The 26,621-nt window shown below is 39.6% G+C and overlaps 1 protein-coding gene across 9 annotated transcripts in view; it reads left to right on the top strand.

Moving 5' to 3' along the window:
• Positions 1-26,621, top strand: part of NCOA7 (nuclear receptor coactivator 7) — a 162,010-nt gene that overhangs the window by 132,135 nt on the left and 3,254 nt on the right. For 7 of the 9 annotated variants that reach the window (XM_027056961.2, XM_015084321.3, XM_027056964.2 and 4 more), the window contains 3 exons: positions 4,474-4,621; positions 13,504-13,629; positions 14,972-15,124. In XM_027056961.2, coding sequence (XP_026912762.1) covers positions 4,474-4,621; positions 13,504-13,629; positions 14,972-15,124 — 427 coding nt within the window. Of the gene's footprint in view, positions 1-4,473; positions 4,622-7,846; positions 11,818-13,503; positions 13,630-14,971; positions 15,125-26,621 lie in introns of those variants that run through there. The other 2 variants (XM_015084322.3, XM_027056965.2) reach the window with 2 other exon arrangements.

Here is a 26,621-nt window from a genome sequence, read left to right as displayed (position 1 = left end):
TGGGTTGATTCATTGCTGTGAGAGTGAATGCACACCATGGGACTGTGGGCCATCTCAGAAAGAGGGTGCTAGAAAGGAGGGCAGGATTTAGATTTGTGTTAGGTGATTCAGGGGAGGACTTACGGGAGTGGACATTTGGTCTAGATTAGATGCTATCAGGAAGCAGAGGTCATTCTATGATTGGGTATCTTACAAGTCTTATCTAAGAGGAAAGAAGGAAGGAAGGAGTAGACTAAAGAGCTCAATGCTATAATTAGTAAAGCAGCAGAGTCACTCATATCACCCAGATTGGAGGGCTGTTGGTCATTTTTGTGGCTGGACAATGTTCATGTTTTTAGTTTGTGTTCAGATATGAGACCTCAGAGGGGTCTTGTTTTTGTTGTGATTCATCATGGACAAAGAGTGGTCTTGTCAGATGTTGATGTTTTGTGAAATTGTTTATGTTCAACAGGAGAATATGAGGACCTCGCTGTGAGTGCCACGCCAGCTTTTAACAACACTTGGGCCTGGCTGATAGGCCCAGGCTAGCTGGCAGGTATCAGGGACTGCTTTTTCCTTTCTCACAGGAAAACTAGTGAACAAATAATTAGGAAATCCTTTTATTCATTGTAGATATGAGCATAGTAAATATCTTCCTTTCCAAGAGTTAGAGTGAAGCATATTTGTGTCTCTATTACAAAATATAGTTGAGATGGACTATATATGTGTATATATATATATATATATATATATATATATAATATATTTAAGACTATAATATATTTAATATATATTTATATTTACTTATATAAAAATATATTTATGTTTAATATATATTTATATATGTTATATTTAATGAATATATTTATATATTTTATATATTAATATATAAAATATATGTAATATAATATGATATATAATAATATATATTATATCATATATTATAATATATAATAATATAATATATGATATAATATTTATATATTTATATTTATATATTTAATATATATTTAACACTATAAGTGTTAGGAAACTGAAGGAGTTATCATTGTATACTCATCAAATTTTCTGGGGTGGTGATTAATATTTTCTAAGTTAATTTTTCATTGGAGAATGTATACTGCATGGTATAAATGCTTTTGAATGCTGCTATTCAAAAGAGAGAGAGAGAGAGAGAGAGAGAGAGTGTGTGTGTGTGTGTGTGTGTGTGTGTGTGTGTATTGCTGATGGGAAGACAAACAATGATATCATTCCTCAAAAGGGCAATATCGTTTTTACATAGCAAGTTTAGAAGGGAATTGCTCCTCTGACAACACAGTCCCACTTCTGGGACTATATCCTACAACTATACCTGTACACGTGTGAAGTGACTCACATGTGAAGTTATTCGTCACAGCATTATTTGTAACAACACAGTCTTGGAAACCACCCAAGCGTCCATCTATAGAGGATGATTATATAAGCGCTGGCTAATCCACAGAGTAAAGTACTGTGTGGCTATAAAAGAAAGAATGAGGAAGCCATCTATATATTGATGTGGAAAGATACTAGGATGTATTGTTAAATAAAGACACAAGACAGAGAATAGTGCAATCTTTTGTAGAAATGGAAGACAAAAAGAATATATATTTATATTTATATCTATATAACATTACAAAAATATACAGGAAATGAATAAAGTGGTCACCTATAAAGGAAAAGGGTGAGCACAGAATTTGGTGGACAGCGATGTGGGTGAGAAGGAAACTTCTCATTATTTGCTTTTTAAAATACAGTTTTGATGCTAGAATCAGGAAAATGTCCTGCCTATTCCAAAAATTAACTTAAAGATCCATATGATATAAAATATGTTTTTCTCCCATGCCATTCCATTCTCCAGAGGTAACCATTTCGATCAGTTTCCTATATACCCTTTCAGAATAGTCCATTGTACTAACTAACTAGTCCAGGAGCTCCAGAGAAACAGAACCAAAAAGATATGTATATATAAATACATATAGAGAGAAGGATTTGTTTGAAGGAATTGGTTTACGTGGTTGTGGGAGTTAGCAAGTCTGAAATCTACAAGGGGAGGCTGATAGGCTGGAGACCCAGGGAGAACTTGGATTGTAGTCTCACATCTGAAGGCTATTTAGAGACAGAATTCCTTCTTATTCAGGGGTCCTCAGTCTTTTTCTCTTAAGGCCTTCAACTGATTGCATGAGGCCCACTCACATTATGGAGGGTAATCTGCTTTCCTGAAAGTCTGCTGATTTAAATGTTAATCACTTCTAAAAAACACCTTCACAGCAACATCTACACCAGTGTTTGACCAAAAAATGGCCAAGTTGATGTCATATACAATTAACCATCACATCAATGTACAATTATATCTATATCTGTTTTTTTTAAAAGAATAGAAATGATAGTATATCATGGACATGGATGCACACCTTGTCTTGGATGCCAACTCTCCATGCAGAGTAGGAGAAATCTCAAAGGAAATATGCTCTTAAAGTATATGAAAATTGATAATCCTGTATTATGACAGGAAGGATATGATTAATGTAAAAAGGAAAACAACAGCTTTGAAACCACTTTGGTAGTGGTTCATGTTTACATTCTATGAAAGTTTCCACAAATTGAAAAGGAAAATACTGACTTCACAGCCACAAAGAGCTAATTCATGAAAGAAAAGCTATAGCCAGGAAGAAAACATTTGAAACTTGTTCAGTGCATCAACACTCAGAGAAATGCCGAGTGCATAAGGTAAAACTTAAATATGTATTAAATTCTTTTTCTAGAAAAAGCATAAGCAAGATTGTTATGGAACTTTAATGCAAACTAAACTGCTGGTGTCAAGAGTAAACTAGTGAGCCTTTCAAAAGCCACCTGGCAGGATGAATCACAAGATATAAAATCATGCCCTTTGACTCAGTAATCCTGTTTCTGGGAACTCACCTTGAGGAAATAATGCAAAAGATGGTGAAAGGCATAGAGCCTGAGGATGTTCACTGTAATGTGAACTTGGGAAGAAGCTAAATATCCTGACAACACAGGAATTCAGATTATTTATGACTTAGTACTTTCATGAAATTAGCCAATATGAATCCGTACAAAGACTAGCAACATGGCAAATGTGCGTGATTTAATGTTATGTATAGCAAACAATTATATTTTGGTCCTGATGTGACAATGAAAACTATATGCATATGGACAAGAGCAGATAGGAGTATAGAAAGCTAAAAACCTTTTGCTGCATTGGGATTTCAGAATTGTGGGGGTCATTTCTTTTTTGTTTTAGTTCTCTTAATATTTGTCTTAGTCAATTTGTGCTGCTATACCAGAATGCCATAAGACTGGGTGGCTTATAAATGACAGAAAGGTATTCCTCACAGTTCTAAAGGCCGGGAAGTCTAAGATCAAGGTGCTGGCGGATTTGTCTGGTGAAGGCCCACTTCCTTGTTCATAGACAATTATCCTTTCACTGTGTCACATGGTGAAAAGAGGCCTCTTTTTATAAGGGCACTAATCCCAATCATGAGGGCTCATGACCTAAGCACTTCTCAAAAGTCCTATATCTAAATACCATCACATTTGGGGTTAAGCTTCAACATATGAATTTGGGGGGGATACAAACATTCAAGCTATAGCGATGTTGTTATAATATTTTTACATAATCACAACTTTTTAAAAATTAGCAATAAGTTAATATTGCCCCAGACAGTAGGCTTACATTGAAATTCCCATTTTGTAATTAGAAAAGACTTTAAGAATCATCTGATCATAACTGTCACTCTCTCCACCCACTGTGATGGATGTGGGAGTAGAATCAAAGGTTAGAGAGCCTGTGATTCTCATACCTGGGGGGATATTGCAGGTGCTGGGATCAGAGTTCTTATTCTCTGCTTGGGAATTAGCCATCTCTCTATTGATTTAGTTTGGTAAGATGCTACAGTACCTCCAGGTGTTAAATATGTGTAAGAGAACAGAGAAATAGGAAGCCAGCCACATTTCTGTGTCAATAAATCAGGTCTCTTTCTAATATTAAAACAACAATTAGTATTATTTACTTTGTAGCTATTAAAGGTGTTTTGTTAAAATGATAACAGTGCTTCAGTTACATAAAAACCCACTGAAGTATTGTTTATCTTTTCCAGTTAAATGTTCAGATCAGTTGTTTTTTTTTTCCCATTGAATACAAGTGTCCAATAAATGAAGACTCGACAAGAAGAAAATATTTGGTGTAAAGATTCCATTATGTGTTTCAATTTTACGTCCCCTCTCTTGATCTTTTCCTCAGATTGAGACAGGTTCTCAGTGTCTGTGGGCTTCTACTTTCACTAGTTGACTTATTTTCCAAATTTGGAATGCGCTCGTAGAGGTCATCTTCACAGTGCGAAAGTTCCCAATTTGCCAAGCAGGAAAAGCATGGTTGCAAGTGCCCAACTTCCTACTTCTGCCTGCCAGGAAAGTAGATTTGGTGTTAACTCCTATGACGAATGTATTTTTCAGGGTGGATCATTTGTACACGTTCTTTGTTCAGTGGTCTCCTGACGTCTATGGGAAAGATGCCAAAGAGCAAGGCTTTGTGGTCGTGGAAAAGGAAGAACTGAATATGATCGACAACTTCTTCAGTGAGCCAACCACCAAGAGCTGGGAGGTGAGCACTCAAGAGGGGCTAGACTGTTGTGGCCATTAAATTACACTATGCAATCAAAATTTTCTTGTGTCCAGATACCAAGAACTTCTTGGCTGGCAAGAAGTTAGATTTCCTATGCACTTTTGAAGTTATAGAGGGAAATAACTTTATTCCTCTGTTTGAGCCAGATGTATGTGTCACATAAATACCACCACTATTACCGCTGCCAGGCCATTTCACTTTCCTTTTTAAAAACTGCTAATGGGTCCCCTTTATGTACAGGATGAAATTCAGGCTCCTTAATGTGGTCTGAAAAGCCCTTCATAATTTTTTTGAGCACTTACCAAGCCCTTCTCAATAGCACAATGGATGAGAGAAGCAGAAGTTAGCATCAAGGCGTACAGATGAATCATTATAATATAATGAGATAATTGCCATTATAGGGGAAGTGCCAAGTGCTGTAGGAGCATGGGGCCAGGCACCTGAATGGAGCCAGGGGGATCAGTTAAAGCTGCCCAGAAGGAGTGATCTGAACAAACATCAGAAAGGGGAGTTCAGGCAGTTGGGGTAGAATGGGACATGGGCCATGTTCTGGCCAGAGAGGAAAATCTGTGCAGAGGAATGACAGAGGGAGAAACAGGATGTGGGACATTTGATAAACTAACAGGTTCAGTGTGGCTGAACCATAGGGTGCAAAGCTGAAGGAGGGGCAAGAAATGAAGCAGGAAAAGAAAGTAAGGACACATCACAAAGGACCTATGGATCATGTCTATCTTCCTAAAGACAGTGGGAAGGCACTGAACTGTTTTGAGTCTGGAGAAGTGTACACACATATGCATTTCAGAGAGCTCTCTCTTTCTGGCAGACGTTCAAGAGATTGGAGGAGTTGGACAACACTTGAGGCTCAGAGACCCATTAGGAGGCCCGTGCAGGATCAATGTCGAGAGATAATGGTTGCTGCAAGAGTGGCAGTGGGGGTGGAGAAAATTGAGTGCTTGAAGGATAATTAGAAACTGGAATACACAGTATTTTGTGAGTAATTAATTATATGTGGAAAGTAAGGAATATATGGAGATCGAACTCTTTGTTTTTAGAGTGGGAACTGAAGGGGCAGTGGCACCTGCCCTTTGCTGAGATAGGAGCATAGCAAGAGTATTAGATTTAGTAGAAAATGCTCTGCATTCTGGTTTTAATCTAAATTTGAGGTGTCTGTGGAATGTTCGAGAGACAGAATAAAAGGAGAAATATCTAAAGACATGATTTGGCAATCAGTGGCAAAGTTGAAGTTATGAGTATAGATGAGGTCATCCTAGGAGAGTATTTACAGTGGAAAGGGAACAGGGCTCAAACTAGAACCCTTAGGGATACCTGCATTTAAAGGGGCCAAAGGCAGTAGAGACCACAAAGGCAGCCAGGGAAGAAGGTAGAAAACAAGGAAAGTCATGTCTTAGAGACCAAGGGAAGAGAATGTTTCGAGAGGGGAGTCATGGTCAAAATGACTTATGCTGCAGAAAAGTCAGAAGATAAGAACTGAGGTATGTCTCTTGGACTTAAAACCAAGGAAGTAGTTGGTGACTTTGACAAGAGCAGTCTCATTAAAGTGGTAAGCTCAAAATTTAGATTCCAGTGGTTCAAAGAATGAGTGGGAGATAAGTAAGTTGAACTAGTAAAGGTGGGAAAACAATTCAAATTTGGTTCTGGAGAATAAAAATGACGTGGTGAACTGGACGAATAAGTGAGGTTGGGAAGGTTTTCCCTCTTGTGAGAGAGACTTTAACCTTTTGGATGAGGTCATTAGGAACCCCAGGGTAGAAGGTCAGAAGATAAGGGAATGAGGAAGGAACTCATCAGGAGAGCAGATCTCTGAGAATTGGCAGAGAAGTGGGGATAGGGATAGGATTGGTTTTAGACAAGTGGGTGGGCAGTAGAAAAGAATAGGTTGTGTGCAAATAAAATGCCGATTGAGTGGTGGTAAATTGTGGCATTTTTCATCCGATGGTTTCTTTGCAGTGGAAGTAAGGGGATCTCCCGAAGTGAAGGAGGAGTTAGAGAAATATGGAGAAGGTATGAAATAGCCTCAAGACTAGGATAAATGTGAAGGATTGTCATGGGGTAGCTGTCTGGTATGGAGAGCCCTGTTGGGTCTGCCATGTTTATAGTGGCCCCAGGCTACAGAGAGGGGTGATTTTCTCCAGGAATCCCAGCCCGGTTTTAGATTCATCAAGTGCACAGTCGGATCCTTCCAAGGTTGGAACCTTGCCAGATTGGGACGAGCAAGGGTAATGAGCCTGCCCCTTAGGTCTGATGCCTTCTGGAATGCCAGGTTCTCTCATATGTGTGCTTGTACTCACTTCCTGTCTCACTGCCTGATAGCTCTGTAGCATATTATCCCCAAATTTATTTGCTTGTTATGCCTCCCCATAGTTCACAAAGCTTCTTAGTTGAAACTACTGTTTGAAGCCATTTAAGCCTTTCAGGCTCTTTCTTCCTTGGCTTTTTGTATGAATTCTGATTTGTTTTTTTCTTTTCTTTTTTTGCTCCTGTCTCTGGCCAGTCTTTCCAAGTCAACTTTGCTGGTCCCTTTTCTCATGCTGTCTCTGGGAGTTTTGTCTTTGGCCCTCTTCTCATCTGTTACATCTTCCTTGGATGAGCTCATCAACTCTTGTAGCTTATGCTGCCTACTCCCACATCTGCCTACACCACATACCTCTTTCTCCCAAGCTGCTACTCTAGAGTTCATAGCCATCCCCCAGGCACAGCTGCAAGTACCCATGAGGCAGAGGTGGTGTGATACTGATATTCTGGCCAAGGCACCCAAGAATATCAAGTTCTGTCCTCACCTAATCAGCTCTAAGAGGCCCCCATAAGATATGTGCACAAAGGAAGCAAAGCCAGGAAATGTACATTTTCTTTTTTATTTTTAAGTTTATTTTTGAGAGAGACAGCACAAGTGGGGGATGGGCAGAAAGAAAGGGAGAGAGAGAGAGACACTCCTAAGCGGGCTCTGAACTGTCAGTGCAGAGCCTGACGTGGGGCTCAAACTCTCAAAATTGTGAGATCGTGACCTGAGCCTAAACCAAGAGTAGGATGCTCAACTGACTGAGCCACCCAGGCACCCCTGAAGTGTTCATTTTCTTACTGAGACTGTGGCCTCTTGCTCCAATATGGAGTTCCAGAGAGAAGGTTAGATAACATGGTGGGGGGGGGGGGTGGGGTCGGGGGAAAGGCAGTTAATCCTTGCCTGATGAGGCCTGAATATCCTGAGTGGGAGCAGCCCCCTTTGAAGGACTGTTCTGCCTCTCTCCACTAATCCCATCCTTGAATCTCAGCTCTTGCTAACCCCAGTGGGAGGAGAGAGAGGCCGCATCAGTACCAGTACCAGAGGGAAAGGAGCTAAAGAGGTATACAGGGAGAGAAAGGTCTGCTTCAAGATCTAGTGTGGGCCTGGGCAGTCTGCCCCAGGCCTTCTCAGACTGAGCCACTGAGGAGAATGAAAGAGAGGGCAAATCCCTCTAAGAAACTACTCTAGATCTGTGGTGGAAGAGGAGGAAAAGAAGAAGGGATGGAGAAGGAGGAAGAACTTGGTTGGCCTATTCCAAGCTCCTCGTGCTTATGCTAATACTTGTGCTCATAACTGGAGAGAGAAGTGGCTAGACTGGTCAGGCTGCCTTATCCCTGTTTTCTGGCCACATGGGAGAGAGAGTCCAAAAGTGCAATGAGCAGCAGAATGCTTGCCACACTCCCTTGCATGCAGGAGCAGGCCCCACGTACTAGCATTACCGTCAAGCCAAGCCACTGCAACAGCATTGCTGCTCCTTTGGGAAGGGGGACCGGAGGGGGACTGTCACTCCCCCGGACGCTAGCAGGTGTCTGATCCTCGGCATGTCCAAAACAACTCATCATGCCCCCAAACTTGCTTCTTCTCACGTATTCCTGTCTCAATTGGTGGTGGTCCAAGCTAGAAACCTAGATATCATCCTAGATTCTTTTCCTTCATCATATCTAGTCAGAGTTTTATTGATTGTGATTTTATATGGTACAGAGACCTCTGCTTCCCTCCATCAAACGTGCCCCAGTCAGCCTGTCTGCATCCTTCACTTGGACTCCCAAGGGCACCTCCAGACCCAACCCAACCACCAGTCTGTTCTCCCATACACAGACTCTTTAAGTAAGCTTTATGTCCTAATTTTATATAAGTAACACCTGCTTATTGTAGGAAATTTGGAAACTACAGAAAAGTACAATGCAGAACATTTAAAAATATGTGACCACCCTTAACAGTTTTGTGCATTTTGTTCAATTCCCTTTTTTTCTCATTTATTTTAGGATGTTTTCTTAGGGGTTTGGGGGTAGGGAGTCTTTTTAGTTTTGCAAAGGGCAATCATGTTTTATGTATAGTTCTGCATCTGGTTTTCCCACCTAACATCTTGTGGGAATTGTGTCATCTTAAAGATTTTTAAGCCTCATTTTAATGGTTGCATGACATTTAAAATCTCAATTATAATTTTTTTAACAATTCCCCACTTTTAGGAATCATTGTGTTGGTTCAAGTTTTTCACAAGGGTGAAATGATCTGCAACCCTTACTGTTCCCTTAGTTTCCTAGGAGTGACATTAGTTGATAGAAGAGTATTAAAGGATCCTATTTTTTTTTTATATATATATGGCAACTTGACAGCAATGTGAGGAATACCCCTCTCACTGTGTTTATTCCAGCAGCAAGGATTATTACTGTTATTCCCCCCAAAATTCTGCTAATTTGGAAGCATAAAAATGATATATTTTAATTTTTATTTCCTTGGTTGAGGAAAGAATAGATGAAAAACACGTGTGTGTGTGTGTGTGTGTGTGTGTGTGATTCCCACTCATTTCCTTTGCTCATTTTTCTAGAAGAATCTTAATACTGAGCTCTTTATGATTAAATGATACTAATTTTTTGTCTCCTCTTTTTTTAATATTGATTTATTTTTGAGAGAGAGCAAGAGCAAGGGAGGGGCAGAGAGGGGGAGACAGATGTTCTGAAGTAGGCTCTGTGCTGACAACAGCAAGCCAGATGCAGGGCTCAAACTCACAAACTGCAAAATCATGACCTGAGCTGAAGTCAGTCACTCAACGGACTGAGTTGCCCAGGTGCCCCTCTCCTCTATTTTTTCTTGAGAAAGAGATAGCACATGTGTGCAGAAGCATGTGTGTGAGCAGGGGAAGGGCTGGGGTTTTTTTTGTTTTTGTTTTTGTTTTTGTTTTTGTTTCCCCCTATAGTGTTTAGGTATGGGTGGCCCTGTAGTATCAATTTAAACCCCACTCAGTCTGTAGTTGATTTATTGATACATGATAGGTAATATTTTTAATAGGTAATTTTTTCCAACACTACTTAATGGTTTCTGATGTTTCCTTCATCATATTTAAAGGTCTCATATATGTTCTGCGCTATCTACTTAACTTATTTGTATAACACATATGATCATATACTCCCATGCTTCAAACACTCAGGGACTCTCCATTGCCTACGGTTATCATTACCCACCTGGCCAATCATCAGACCAACACTTGGTGATTTGTTTTCCTTTAACTGACTCTTAGACCTTTACCACTGGAGACAGAAATTTAGTAGGTCTGGGAGAGGATTGTCAGAATCTGTGTTTTTTAAAGCTCCTAGATTTTGAAGAAGAGCCAGGTTTTAGACACAGTGGCCCCTAGGATAAGTTCTCAGCTTCTTCGTGGCATTAAGATTCTTGGTTTTCTCCACTTCCGTCCTTCCCCAGTTTCATCTCTACTTCTCTTCCTTTCTATTCCCAAGCCATAGTGAACCTAGAACAAACATACCTGTTTTCCTTCTGTACCCTCCACCCCGACATCTCTCCACACTGCACCCTCTGCTCTCAAACTGAAGCCCCATCCGCTCTGTGAATAAGCCATCTCCCAAGGCTCTAGGTGCCCCCACCTTTGAGTTGCTACTATTAGCATTTGTATTACATGGAGTGGCATTCATATTATTTATAAATGTCTCTCTGCTGTCTCTTCACCCTCTCGAGACTGTGGACTGCTTTGTGTCCCCAAGCCTGGCCAAGTACCTGACACTTGCCATCATCGAGAGAGAGACCAGTAAATGCTAGCTGTTGTGAAGTGCCGGGAACTGAAGAGAGTGCCAGTGCTGTCTCACTGGCACAAAATCCAAGTGATTCTGCCCCAATTTGTGTCCCGGTTCTTGCACTGAAAATCAGTTCCAGCTGACCTGGGTCTGGTCATGGAGTTATCTGCCAGAATTCTCATGAGAACACACCCCAGCTTGAGCTGTACAATAGCAGTCTGATGTGCTCAGCAGTACCCAGAAACAAAAGCCATTTTGGATCTGGAAGAGTCACAGAACGATCACTGAAAATTGATGCAGTGGTCATCTACATGTTTTCCCAACCCCCTGCCATCTGATCTGGGAAGTAGAGGAGAACTCATCATGCTTATTAGTCATTAAGATGAGTACTCTAAAAGGTAAGGAGGTAAATGTTCCTTTGTCAGCTCTTTTGAAACACTGGATGTAAAGTAGCCTTCTTCTCAGCCTCATATAAACCAGGACGTTCTCCCATTCTTTTAAGGTCCGCATATCCGACAAACATAATGTGTCATTGAGCTGAAATGCCCTTGTTGTAAGTGCAATATACCTACCTTGGGTAAAGGCTCCTTTGAGATTCAAACCTATGTCAGGAACATACATAAAGTTTAAAAATGGAAATTTAGCTTTAGAGAAGGTGCTGGGAAAAAACTCTGAAGAGGCAGGACTAGAAGAGCTAGCTTAGCCAGAGGACTATTAGGAAGAAAAGTATAAGAAGAAAAGGGGAAAAAAAGAAACAAAACAACAATGGAGTTTTGTTGCAGTTAGGAAACTACCGTTTCAAAGGTGAAAGTGTCATTTTACAGCCTCACAGCAATGCCTGACAGGAAGTGTGTGTTTGCTCTAAATCCTAATTTGGGTGTGTTCCTGTAGAAATGTTGAGCCCTCTCCTAAGGGAAACAGAAACTCAATCATGCAGGAAACTAGATACTGCAAAAACAGTTGTAGCTCAGTGTGGCTGTAAGCAACAGTGGTGTGAAGGCAGAGAAAAGCTGTTCCTCGTTAGAAAGCAAGCAGACGGTTCAACCCCCGTCAGGATGCGAGACCGAAGGTTGCCCTTGGACATTCAGATTTTCTATTGTGCCAGACCGGACCAAGAGCCTTTTGTGAAGGTATGCTGGAGTCCCTGGGAGCTAATAAGATGTCCGTGAATCCTCAGAGATCTGCAACTCAGTATGTTTTCAGATGCCCTTCTAACGAGAAAGGATTGTGCTGACATTTCAGCAGAATGTTTGGGAGATGGATATGATGTGGTTTGCCCCTTCAAAAGCCCCTATTTTATTCTTTTTCATTCCATAGCCCTCTTTGTACCTGCGTTAAATGTGGAGTTCACAAAAAAGGTGCGCTTTATTTAATACATTTAAAATGCTGGGTTTGTGATTCTTTGACAGTGTTTTTATTTTTGTTTTTGTTTTTTAAGTAAATCTCCCATGAGAAGATAGTAAAATTTGTTAGCTAATTTCCTTACCTATAAATCTAGTTCAGATAGTGGCAGGTAACTATCACTGTGCATATTGGAAATGGAGTAGTGCATTATCTGACAACTTTGACTAAATGTAACTTAAATGTTGTTTCTCTATGATGCAAAAGTGACTAAATTTAGTACCCAGGTATTCTGCTGAACTAATCACCCTATCTGTATCATTCAATTTCAAAATAATTTAGTGATTTATCCAGGAGGGGCAAAAAATAGATTAAAAAATTTATTTTAAGTTTATTTTGAGAGAGAAAGAGAGAGAGACCACAAGCGCAAGGAGGGGAGGGAGCAGAGAGAGAGAATCCCAAGCAGGCTCTGCCCTGTCAGTCAGCACAGGAGCCCCTGAGATCATGACCTGAGCCAAAATCAAGAGTCAGATGCTTAACAGACTGAGCCACCCAGGCACCCCCCCAAAATAGATTTTAAATTGAAATGGACTTTGGTTGTTCATAAGCAAGTTACAGTGAAATAATAAACGTGTATAAAATCATGTTTCTCAGTTTTGAAGGAAAAAATATTTTGATAGTTTCTAAATCATACATAAAGAATTGTAACCTAATTATAATTTAGACTAAATTTAGCTTTGTGTCTCTTTGTATTGTTGCTTCTAGTGGATGTTACCATTTGTTATTTCTTCAGCGTTTGTTGCTATGTGCCATAGCCTTGAGAGAAAACAATCGTAGGAGTCTTGATTTAAAAACTATCTTTATCTGGTCGCTTGGGTGGCTCAGTCAGTTAAGTGTCCGACTTCAGCTCAGGTCATGATCTCACAGTCTGTGGGTTTGAGCCCGGAATTGGGCTCTGTGCTGACAGCTCAGAGCCTGGAGCCTGCTTTGGATTCTGTGTCTCCCTCTCTCTCTGCCCCTCCCCTGCTCATGCTCTGTCTCTCTCTGTCTCAAAAATAAATTAAAAAAAAATTTTTAAAAAACTAATCTTACTTACCAATTATCCTGTTTATAGAAGACTTACAGAATGATTCCTGATTTGTCCCTTAACAATTCAAATTTAGATGCAGGGTATGTCACCTGTAGAGTTATGCATAATGATGCACCCTCAATGAGCACTTGGCAGCCGTAGTAAAGGTGGAAACCCTATGACTTTAATTTGTACGTATTAAGTACCTCAGCTGAACTGTGTTAAATTCTGCATTTGTTCAGAAATTGAAGTTGAAATTAGCCCTTTTCCCAGAGTCCTGGTTCAGTTTATGTCTTACTGCTAAAACTCCACCTGTCCTGGGCAGCCGTGTACCTGAGGCCGTTTTTAGCAGGCAACGGAAAAGCAAGCATATCAGGGTTTGGGGGCTTTGTCTTCTCCGTTTCAGATCATCACCGTTGAGGAGGCAAAGCGCAGGAAGAGCACCTGCAGCTACTATGAAGAGGACGATGAAGTGGCCCTACCAGTCCTGCAGCCCCATAGCGCGCTCCTGGAGAACATGCACATCGAGCAGGTGGGCGCTCCCCTGGGACATAGGGCGGGGCTTCCAGGCCTGAAAAAGGCATTTTCCATCCCTGACTGCATTTGCTCCTCTCACTGGGGGTGAAGGAAGGGCCAGGTTTTAAAGAAAGAACACCAGCAGCCCAACCAATGTCCGTGTCCTTTCTCCCGCTTCAGAAGGTTACGTTAGCACTCCGGGTCACCTTGGTGGGAGTCTGGAGACTTGGCCAGAAACTACATCCATCTCCTAAACCTGAATGAAAAGCCACTTCACGTCTTCAAAACAGTTTTTAAATTGTCCTACCACAGTCCTGTGCATATTCCTAACACTCGCAAGAGGATTTAAATTTACCCTGGCGATTACTGCAGAGTTCTAATGGTTTTTCAACTTTTTGGGTTCAATTAAAGTCATATAGCAAATACGCTTCCATAGCTTTATGAAAACTACCTACCACTAGGAGTAATTTTCCTTTTTTTCTGTAATTTTCCTTGTTCACTTTATAGTTTCTGAAAATCTCTTCAGTTCTTATGAAATACTATCGTGTGCTGCGTTTGAACTTGAGTAAGGAAGCTCTTGCACTTCTCCCACTAGCCAACTCAGAAATCTGCATTTCGGAGACATTAAAGAATCGAGTTCAATCTCTCAATTTGCAGATGAGCCTGTGAAGGCTCAGGAAAGCTGGGAGACTTGAGCAAGCAGTTATGGAGATGGAGTTCATGCTGATATTAGAACTGATGTTAAGCATTCTGAAAACTTCCTTACTTCATAGCCTCCTTTGTCAGTAGTTTTGAAGAGATATGCATTATTGGTATTTATGGCAGCCCAGTTCAAGCTAAATGTTAATGTAGGTGAAAGATACAAGCAAGATGACGACAGACTGCATTTATTTGACTACTAGCATAAAACACCTATGTTTTCTTGTTCTCACTTCTGTGAGAAGCTGCCAATATCAGTAGTAGTTCTGAGCCTATGAGCATTTAGAAAGAACCATCGGAGAACCATGAACTGTTTGCTGAAGGTCAGGTTGAAGTGTAAAAGGGAGAGCTCGTGTCTAATTCATATCAAGCTGGGTGCTGTATCTTCAAATGCATAGTTGCATAGTGACCCCTCATTCATGGCCCTGAAAGGGAATGTGTGCTCTGGCTGGCATCCCTACCAAGGTCAACACCATCAAGCAGTGATTCTCGCTTCTCTTTCTTGGTTTATAGTGACAAATATTTGCCAGAGTAAAGAGGAACAACATGTTAGTAAGTGTGATTTTGAGTTTGAGCCTCAGGTTCTTGCTTTGTGCTGTAAGCTTATGAGGGATTTGTGGGCAAACTGTATATTTACATCTCCATCTTTGGATTTGCAGCTGGCCCGACGCCTTCCAGCAAGGGTACAAGGGTATCCATGGAGACTTGCATATAGCACATTAGAGCATGGGACCAGTTTGAAAACTCTTTATCGGAAGTCAGCATCGCTAGATAGTCCTGTCCTGTTGGTCATCAAAGATATGGATAATCAGGTGAGGCTTGTTCTTTCATAGAAAAACAAAAATAATTTATTTATTTTGAGAGACGGGGGAAGGGACAGAGAGAGAGGGAAGGGCAGAGAGAGAGAGAATCTTAAGCAGGCTCTGCACTGCCAGTGAGGCTCAAACTCATGAACTTTGAGGTCATGACCTGAGCCAGATTCAAGAGCCAGATGCCCAACCAACTGAGCCACCTAGGCAGCCCTCATAGAAAACATTTGTTTTGATGAAGATTTTCAAACTTACACAACAGGAGAGAGACCAGTACAAGAATTCCCCATCAGCCAGATTTACACTTAGCATGATTTTGCCCCATATGCTTCATCTGTCTTTCTTTGTTGGTTTATCTTCACTGAAGTATTTTGAAGTACATCCCAATTATTATGTCATTTCACCCCTACATACTTCAGAATGCATCTCAAAAAGGAAAATGAAGCGTATCTCCAAATACAGTCATATTCTACAGAATTTTTTTTTCCTGTGCTCACCATACAGTAGGAAGCAATGTTGATATTCCACAGCCTAAAGCCTGAAAAGTTGGAGAAAAGTCAAGTCTGGAAAGGGAGATAGTTACAGAAAGCTCTCGTGCCATATCAGAACTCTTTCCAGGAGCTGAGGTAGTACCCACAAACCGTGCCGGCACGGTTGCTGAGACGGAGAGCCATTCAGAGCCAGGGTGTGTTCGACCTGAGGGGCCCAATTGTTATGAAATAGCAAAGAATGCTCTGTACCATTGCTCATTGCCCTTTCACCTGTGCTGTAGTGGGTCTTGGAGGCAGAGGAGAATTCTAGATATTACCCCCATGTACCTTCACTAGTGCTTCTGTCAGTCAGCTTGGGGTATGAGTGGAATGTTTATAGGTTTCTTTCATATACTACCTAGTCAGGCATTTGCTCCACAAAAGGAAGACGTCTCATCTGCTATTTATTCACTTTGGTCTGGTCTGTGTTATATCAAGATGAAATTCCTTTACATTTGTAAGATATAGATGTCATTCTTTTCTCTTTCTGTCATGGAAGCAGGTTTTATTCAACAGTCTTTCATTTATTCATATGTTCAGAAAATGTATGAGTGCCTGTTACATATGGGGCACTATTAAGCCCTGGGGAGCTTGCTGTGAAGCTATATAATTGGCATCATTTTAGGGGAATAGATCTTTGCTATCATAATTTGTCTTGGGAGAAATTAGTGGAGACATGGGAGTACTGAAGGCACTGTCTTTCTCAACTGTGATCTTTTCTGGGACTTTATTGCTGTGTTACTATAGATAAAGAAGTATGGGGAGAAGTTTATTATCATGGTTACTGTTATTCTTTCTTGATTGATGATACTTTATTTACTCATGATCCAGCTGGGTACAGTCAAGGTAAAAAATTAATAACAAAAGTTGGGGCACCTGGGTGGCTCAGTCCATTAAGTGTCAGACTTTAGCTCAGGTCATGACCTTGTGGTTTGTGGGTTAGAGCCCCATGTAAGGCTCTGTGCTGGTGGTGCAGAGCCTGCTTGGGATTCTCTCTCTCTCTCTCTCTCTCTTTCTCTCTCTCTCTCTGCCTCTCTGTGCCTCTCCCCTGCTTGTGTAATCTCTCTCTCTCTCAATAAATAAATAAACTTTAAAAAATTTAAAAAGTAATAATAACAAAGTACGTGTAAAATGGAATTACTCAGGGATTCAGTGAAATGTTTGAGATGTTGGATGCTATGTTTTAGATGAGATATGGCTAGATGGCTTTAGACCACACACAAACCCTCACCATAAGTATAGATTAGTTCTCGTACTAGTTTACCAAAAGATACCACATTTGTTGGGGAAGGTGTTGGCAACACAGAGCAGGTGTGCAGCACAATTCCATCAAGCTTCCTGTCAGCAGGCATGTAAAGGAGGCCTGTACCTGAAGGCTCCTCTATTCATCAGGAGATGTAGTCTTACTGAATCTGGTACCCTGGAGGCTCTTGTGTTTGAAAACACCTGGATACCAACTCTGCTTTCCACACCCCATTCACCCCCAAGGCAAGAATGTGGCTTTGCTGTGTTTGAGGACATGATAGAACAACACCTGTAAATCTGTCTGGGAATGAATTATGGAAAATTCTAATACAAAAGAATTACATATGCAGAATGGTAGCAGTAAGGAGCTCTGCAGAATCCGTCGTCAGTGAAACAGCCGTAACTGGTAGAAATTATAAAAACAATAATCACTGAAAGTCTCTGAAAATTGTCCTAAGGGCATACAGCAAGTGAAGAAACATTTATTTAAGAAAATCTAATAAATCACTAGTACTAGTGAGATTCTGTGGCATCTGAAGCACAACCTGCTTCCTTCCCTGCAGCCCTCAGTTCAGACTGATGGAAGCTCCTGTGTGGACAAGAAGATGGGGTTCCCACTTCCCCCAGCTCCCATGCAAGGGCTATGATATACTTTCTAGGGGCAGGTCCCCAGCACTTCTTATAACCTACCCAAGATCGGTGTTTCAGAGGCTAAATTCCAGGCAAGTATGGCTTAGAGGTAGAGGATTCTTTTCTTCTACCCAACCTCTATTCATAGGGGAGATGCTCTACCTTAGGCATAGGAGAAAATAGCAGTATAAAGCCCTTGCCTCAGCTCTTAGAGCAGACATTCCATGCCAGCTGAGGCAAGCCAAGACCAGTGGCTGCTGCTTCACCCACCAGAATCCCTGGCTCCTAGCTCTAGGAGAAAAGGCAGATCATAAGACACAGAGCTCTGCTAACCTCCTCCAATGGACACACCCAAGTTAGAATTGTAGAACAGTTCTCTCTGAAAAAGACCTGAACACTAGCAGAACAGATCTTCTATAACACAGGACAGAAAAAAAAAGAAAAAAAAAGACAAAAAGAAGCCACATCAAGATGGGTAGAAGGGGCAGAAAAGCAGTCTCGACAGGAACCCACCCCACCCCCTTAGCGACCCACAAGAGGGAGAGAGATCCCAAAACATGCAGCCTCTTTCTGAGAATCTAGGGGTTCAGGTCCCACATTAGACACACTGGTCCATGGGACCTGCACCAGAGAGGCAGACCCCCAAAATAACTGTCTTTGAAAACCTGAGGCTAATTTTCAGGAGAGTACAAGGGCTGTAGGAAAGGGAAATTCCATCATTGAGGGGCCACACACAGACTCATTTGCTTTGAGTCTCAACACAGGGCAGTAGCTTGAGAAGCACCTGGACCACATGTGAGGAAGATCTGTTGACTAGTTATAGAAAGTATACCAGAGGGGCAGGAGTCTGATGGAGATCTCTCTGTGGATACAGGCACTGGAGGGTGCCATTTTTTTACACTACTTCCTTGCTACCCTAGTGCTGGTGGGTGGTGTTTTTGGTGCTGTCATTTTCCCTTGCTAGTGCTACAGGCTTACCCTGTGTTCCCCTGTAACCCCACCCCACCAGGCTGGCCCAGTGCTCATCCAGCTCAGCCTCTACCCTGCCACACCAGGCACTTAGGCTAGCTCTAGCCCTGTGCTCATCCACCACAGACTCTCCCCAGCCCTGCACTCATCCACTTGTCCACTGTAGCCCTCGTCAGATCCCTTGCACATGGTCACCCCAGCCTGTGCTTATCTGCCACAACCACTGTCCTGCTAGACACAGTCGGCAAACTTGCCCTGGCCTGGCCCCTGTCCATGGCAGAGATCCCCTCAGCCCTTGCCCCACCAGATGTGAAAAGCAGCCTACCTCTGGCCTCCTCCAGACCTGGCGGTACTTACAAAAGCAGGTATGAGGTTAAAAGACAAAAAAGTAAAGATAGCAAACTAAGTAGTGTGTGTGTGTGTGTGTGTGTGTGTGTGTGGAGAGAGAGAGAGAGAGAGAGAGAGAGAGAGAGAGAGAAAATCAATAAGAAAACACTGACCTTAAATGACACATTAAACCAGATGAACTTTGAATAGATATATACAGAACATCCCATCCAAAACCAGCAGAATACACATTCTACTCATGTGTACATAGAACATTCTCTAGGAAAGATCACATGTTAGGCCACAAAACAAGTCTCAGTAAATTCAGTAATACTAAAATTATATCAAGCATCTTCTCTGTACACAGTGGTATGAAACTAAAAATCAATTACTGAATTACCAATAGGCCATTGAAAAAATGAAAGAAGAAATTTTAAACATACATACAGAAAAATGAAAACAGAAATATCACATACCAGAATCTACGAGATGCAGCAAAAGCAGTTCTAAAAGAGAAGGTACATGGCAATATAGGCCTGTCTGAAGAAACAAGAAAAATCTCAAGTAATTTAACTTTACACCTAAAGAAACTAGGGGGGGTGGGGGTGGGAAGAACAAGCCCAAAATTAGTAGAAGGAATGAAACAATAAAGATCAGAGAGGAAATAAATAAAATAAAAAATTTTTTTCATAAGAAATAGAAAAGATCAGTGAAACTAGGAACTGGTTCTTTGCAAAGATAAAACAAATTTGGCAAACTTTTAGCTAGATTCACCAGAAAAAAAGAGGGCCCAAATAAAATCAGAAACAATAGAGAAGTTAACAACTGATATCACAGAAATATAAAGAATTATAAGAGACTACTATGAACAGTTATATACCAGGAAATTGAACACCCTAGAAGAAATGGACAAGTTCTTGGAAACATACAATCTTCCAAGACTGAATCATGAAGAAATAGAAAATCTAAACAGCCTGATTATTAGTAAGGAGATTGAATCAGTAATCAAAAACTTCCCAACAAACAAAAGTCCAGGACCAGATGGCTGCACTGGTAAATTTTATCAGACATTCAAAGCAGATTTAATACGTATTCTTCTCAAACTCTTCCAAAAAATTGAAGAGGATGTAACACTTCCAAACTCAATTATTTTATTTTTATTTTACATTATATTTTATATTTTAGTTCATTTTTTAATATTTTATATTTTTGTTATTTTATATTTTTTATTCTTAAATTCTAATTAGTTAACATATAGTACAATGTTGGTTTCAATTCCAAACTCATTTTATGAGGCCAGCATTAGCCTGATATCCAATACCAGACAAAAGAGAAAAAAAAGAAAATTACAGGCCATTATCATTAATGAACATAGATGTAAAAATCCTCAAAAAAAAATGTAGCAAACCAAATTCAACAATACATTAAAAAACTTATACACCATGATCAAATGGGATTTATTCCAGGAATGCAAGGATGGTTCAATATTTGCAAATCAATCAATGTGATATGCCACATTAACAAAGTGTAAGTTAAAAATCATAATGATCATCTGAATAGGTACAGAAAAAGCATTTGATAAAATTCAACATCCATTTATGATACTCTCAACAAAATAAGTGTAGAGGGAATGTACCTCAACATAATAAAGTCCATATAACAAATCCACAGCTAACATACTCACTGGTGAAAAGCTGAAAGCTTTTCCTCTAAGGTCACAGACAAGGATGCCCACTCTCTCCACTTTTATTGAACATATTATTGGAATTCCTGGCCAGAGCACTTAGACAAGAAAAAGAAATAAAAGGCATCCAAATTGGAAAGGAAGAAGTAAAACAGTCACTATTTGCTGATGATATGATACTTTATATAGAAAACTCTGAAGACTCCACCAAAAACCTGTTAGAACTGCTAATAATTCAGTAAAGTTCCAGGATACAAAATCAATCTACAGAAATCAATGGCATTCCTATGCACTAATAATGAATTATCAGAAAAATTAAGAAAACAGTCCTTTTTACAATTATATCAAAAACAGTAAAATAACTAAGAATAAATTTAACCAAGGAGGTGAAAGACCTGTCCACAGAGAACCATAAGACTCTGGTGAAGGAAATTGAACAAGACATAAATGGAAAATATGAGTTCAAAGAATCAATAGTGTTAAAATGTCCATACTACCCAGAGTTTATACAGATTCAATGCAATCCCTGTCAAAATTCCAGTGGTATTTTTCACAGAACTAGAAAAAATAATTTTAAAAAATTGTATGAAACTACAAAAGATCCCAAATAGCCAAAGTGATCTTGAGGAAGTAGAACAAAACTGGAAGTATTACACTCCCTGACTCAAACTATATTACAAAGCTTTAGTAGTTAAAACAGCATGGCATTAGCATAAAAACAGACACACAGATCAATGCAACATATATCCGCACATATATGGATGATTTATGACAAAGGGGCTTAGAACATACAGCGGAGAAATGACAATGTTTTCCGTAAATGATGCCAGGAAAACTGGACAGCCACATGCAAAAGAATGAAATTGGACCACTGTCTTACATCATGTACAAAAATTAATTCAAAATGGATTAAAGTTTTGGACACAATAACTGAAACCATAAGTTTCATGGAAGAAAACATAGTAGGTAAACTCTGTGACATCTATTTTAGTGATGTTTTTGTGAATCTTAATCCAAAGACCAAGGAAACAAAAGCTAAAGTAAACAAATGGGACATCGAACTGAAAAGCTTCTGCACTGCAAAGGATAGGGAACCTACTAAATGGGAGAAGATATTTGCAAATCACATATCTAACACAGGATTAATATCCAAAATATATAAAGAACCCATACAACTTTACCAAAAAAATCAAACAATTTGTTAAAAAAAATAGGTGGAGGATCTGCACAGACATTTTTCTAATGAAGAGTTACAAATGGCCAACAGGCCCATGAAAAGATGTTCCAACATCATTAATTATTAAGCAAATGAAAATCAAAACTACAATGAGATATCATCTCACACTGGTTGGGATGGTTACATCAAAACCACAAGAAATAAGTGTTGGTGGGGATGTGGAGAAAAGGGAACCCTCACACACTGTTGGTAAGAATGTAAATTGGTGCAGCCACTATGAAAAACAGTATGGAGATCCTTCAAAATGTTAAGAGTAGAATTACCATGCTATCCAACTATTCCTCTACTGGGTATTTACTCAAAGAAAATAAAAACATTAATTCAAAAAAATATATGCATCCCAGTGTTCATAGCAGCACTATTTACAGTAAGTAGCTAAGATACGGAAACAACCTAAATGTCTCTCTATGAATGCATGGATAAAGAAGATGTGGCATATATACACATGGGTGGATATGCATACTGGAATACTACTAAACCATAAAATTGATTGAAATCTTGTCATTTGTGACAACATGGATGGATCCTGAGGGTATTATGTTAAATGAAATAAATCAGGAAAAAGAAACAGTATGATTTCACTCACGTGGAGTCTAAAACTACAAAAAAATAAATAAAAACAAAAACTTAGACCCAACAGATTGATGGTTAAAGGGAAAGGGCAGCAGGTTGTATGCAAAGTGGAAAGAAGGGGTCAAAAGTATGGTTGATGGGTGGTAACTGGATCTATGGAGATGGTCACTTTGTAATGAATACAGATGTCAAATTATAATGTACATCTGAAGCTCACGTAATATTACATTATCAACTTAATCTCAATAAAAAAAATTTTAACTCTTTATGAATATGTAAAAAGAAAGGATGGGGAGGGTACACAGAGTTTTGAAGCTTTCCCAAAGGAACTGACTTTATTTAGAAGAGTATGGAGAAGTTCAAGCCAAAGGATACTCTAGAAAATGATGAAAATTTTGGTGGTAAACAATTAAGAGGAGGTTGGCATCTGCATGAAGACAACAAGCCAAACTGAAGACCATCTAGTCTACCAGAGAGAACCAGGAAAAGAGACCACTAATGAGGGCCTTCCTGGAGTCAGGGTAAACTTCATAAACTGTTCAAAGAAACCCCTGCAAAGGGGCTCAGTTTTAGTCAAATTAGACTGTGGAGAAATATACGCCATAAGGCATTGTGGAAAATAGAGCGATCATCAGGCAATTGATAAAGTCTGATTTATACTAGCTTAATGCCAGTGAGGTGCAGAAATGTTACTCCCTTATTGCTCAATTAAATTTCTCAATTTTTGTGGTAATTTTGTTATATATATTACACTGATATATATTAAAAACCCAAAAATAAATTGTTATGATTATTACTTTATATAAATTTTTCTACTAAAGAAGCTGAGAGGGGGCGCCTGGGTGGCTCCATCGGTTAGGCGTCCGTCCGACTTCGGCTCAAGTCATTATCTCGCAGTTTGTGAGTTCGAGCCCCACGTTGGGCTCTGTGCCGACAGCTCAGAGCCTGGAGTCTGCTTTGGATTCTGTGTCTCCCCATCTCTCGGCCCTTCCCCGGCTCATGCTCTGTCTCTCTCTGTCTCTCAATAATAAATAAATGTTAAAAAAAAAATTTTTTTTAAAAGCTGAGAGAAGAAAGGAGAGCAAATATACATTTATAAATTTTGTTATGTTAACCTTGTTTTTTTTTTTTTTTTTACCACTTTTGGTTGTCTTAATTTTTTCCCCAAGGATTCCTTTGTTCCATTATTGCCAAATGTATTACATTTTTAATGGTTTAGACCCAACAATATCATTATATACATATTAATACAATTCCTTTCTAAATAAATTAATAGAAAAAAGAAAATAGACATTTTCTTATATAGCCACAATGCTATATACCTAACAAAACAGTAATTCCTTAGTATCATCCAATCTCTGGTCCTTAAGTAGGTTTCCATGATTGCTAAGAAATGTTAGCTAAGAAAAAAATATAATTAGAATCCTGAGAAGGTGAGTGGGTAAGGTGGCTTTTCCTATTCATTGATCAGAAAAGGAATAACTTTCTTCCACTTCTGGCCATTGCCCTTCTTGTCCTATTTTAAGCCCATGCTTTTAAAAAAAAAGATGCCTATCACAGCTATACTTTAGTTCTTTCACTGAAATATCACCAGAAGAAGGGAAGTGGATTTTTGATGTTTTTGTTACTGTTTTGTTTGTTCTTAGCAGCTCTAGGGAAAGGTTTGGTAGTAGGGAGTATGAAGAACATTGGTTAGAAAGAGTTTCTAGACTTCTACCCTGTCTAATTTTTAGTATTTCAAGTTGCCAGGAACTACGTGTAATTGGTAAAGAAGAGATTTCACAATGACTGTAATCCAATTATAATAATTTGAAAAGTTATAAGACATTTTTCAGATAACCCCCATTTATTATTTTTTTTAATTTACTTATTTAACTTCAAGTTACTTCACATACAATGTAGTATTGGTATTAGGAGTAAAACCTAGTGATTCATCACTTACAGAGTGCCCTCCTTAATGGCCATCACCCATTTAGCACATTCCCCCTCCCAGTTCCCCTCCAGCAACCCTCAGTTTGTTCTCTATATTTAAGAGTCTCTTAGGTTGGCGTCCCTCTCTGTTTTTATCTTATTTTTCCTTCCCTTCCTCTATGTTCATCTGTTTTGTTTCTTAAATTTGTTTTAAATTTAATGAGTGAAATCCTATGATATTTGTCTTTCTCTGATTGATTTTACTTAGCATTCTTCACAGAGCTAGAACAAACAATCCTAAAATTTTTATGGAACCAGAAAAGACCCCAAATAGCCACAGTAATGTTGAAAAAGAAAACCAGACCTGGAGGCATCACAATTCCGTACTTCAAGCTGTATTACAAAGCTGTAATCATCAAGACAATATGGTATTGGCACAAAAACAGACACATAGATCAGTGGAATAGAATAGAGAACCGAAATGGACCCACAAATGTATCGCTGACTAATCTTTGACAAAGCAGGAAAGAGTATCCAATGGCAAAAAAGACAGTTTCTTCAGCAAATGCTGGGAAAATGACAGTAACATGCAGAAGAATGAAACTGGACCACTTCCTTAAACCATACACAAAAATAAGCTCAAAATGGGTGAAAGATCTACGTGTGAGACAGGAAACCATGAAAATACTAGAAGAAAAAATGGACAGCAACCTCTTTGACCTTGGCTGCAGCAGCTTTTTACTGGGCATGCCTCTGGAGGCAATGGAAATAAAAGCAAAAATGAACTGTTTATCTCCTCAAGATAAAAAGCTTCTGCACAGTGAAGGAAACAATCAACAAAACTAAAAGACAACCAGAGGAATGGGAGAAGATACTTGCAAATGACATATCAGATACAGGGTTAATATCCAAAATCTATAAAGAACTTACCAAACTCAACACCCAAAAAGTAAATAATCCAGTGAGGAAACAGGCAGAAGACATGAATGGACACTTTTCCAAAGAAGACATCCAGATGGCTAACAGACACATGAAAAGATGCTAAACATCATTCATCATCAGAGAAATACAGATCAAAACCACAGTGAGATACCACCTCACACCTTTCAGAATGGCTCAAATTAGCAACTCAGGAAACAACAGATATTGGTGAGGATGCAGAGAAAGGGGAGCACTTTGGCACTGTTGGTGGGAATGCAAACTGGTGCAGCCACTTTGGAAAACAGTATGGAGATTCCTCAAAAAACTAAAAGTAGAACTACCCAGCAATTACTCTACTAGGTATTTATCCAAAGGATACAAAAGTGCTGATTTGAAGGGGCACATATGTACCCCAATATTTATAGCAACATTATCAACAATAGCCAAATTACAGAAAGAGCCCAAATCTCCATCGACTGATAAATGGATAAAGAAGATGTGGTCTGTGGGGCCCCTGGGTGGCTCAGTCAGTTAAGCATCGGACTTTGACTCAGGTCATAATCTCACCATTTGTGAGTTCGAGCCTCGCATCAGGCTCTGTGCTCACAGCTTGGAGCCTGGAGTCTGCTTCAGATTCTGTATGTCTCCCTCTCTCTCTGTGCGCCCCCCCCCCCGCCCCCGCTCATGCTCTGTCTCTATCAAAAACAAACACTTAAAAAATTTTTTAAAAGATGTGGTATATATATGCAATGGAATATTATTACTTGGCAATCAAAAAAGAATGAAATCTTGCCATTTGCAACAACATGGATGGAACTAGAGTGCATTGTGCTAAGATAGCCTCCATTTGAAGCAGTGATTCCCAAGTGGGTTTTGAAGTAGAAGGTATATCAGAATCACTTAGGGACATTTTCAAAATATAATGTTCACTCTTGCCAGCTCTCACCCTTGCAAGCACTGCTCAGGATGTGAGGAGGATAGGAAGCTGGGACAGTGGGCCCACATAATCCTGAAAACACTGCTTATTCAAACCCTCAGTTAGGAAAAATGGACAAATTATTGGTTCAAATACATCTAAATCACCCCTAAAGCCCACTGTATTATGGAATTATTTTTTCTTAAAAGGCATTTCAGCTGAGAGATATTAGATCACTTATGTTAAGGATACAGTTTTAATAAGCATATTGAGAACTAATTTTTATAAATCAAAAGAGAAGACATTTATTATTTCTGGGTAAATATCTGGCCTTGAATCCACTTATAAAACACTTAAGACACATGATTTTGTTCTTTCAACCACTCATTTCAGTGTGCAAGGTGCTTGTTGTTGTGTAATGTTCCTAGTATGTCATCCATATTCACTAAAGGAAATTTGACCCCATAGTAGACTTTGGAAGTCCTTTAAAATTGGAATAATCGTTGGCCTTTGTCAAATAAGTTTCCCTTGAGCCACTTGAGTTTCAATTAGAATTA

The sequence above is a fragment of the Acinonyx jubatus genome, chromosome B2 (assembly GCF_027475565.1).
Source record: "Acinonyx jubatus isolate Ajub_Pintada_27869175 chromosome B2, VMU_Ajub_asm_v1.0, whole genome shotgun sequence".
Lineage (NCBI taxonomy): Eukaryota > Metazoa > Chordata > Mammalia > Carnivora > Felidae > Acinonyx > Acinonyx jubatus.
The sequence above is the reverse complement of the archived record's forward strand: the minus strand, read 5'-3'. Positions and strand labels throughout refer to the sequence as shown.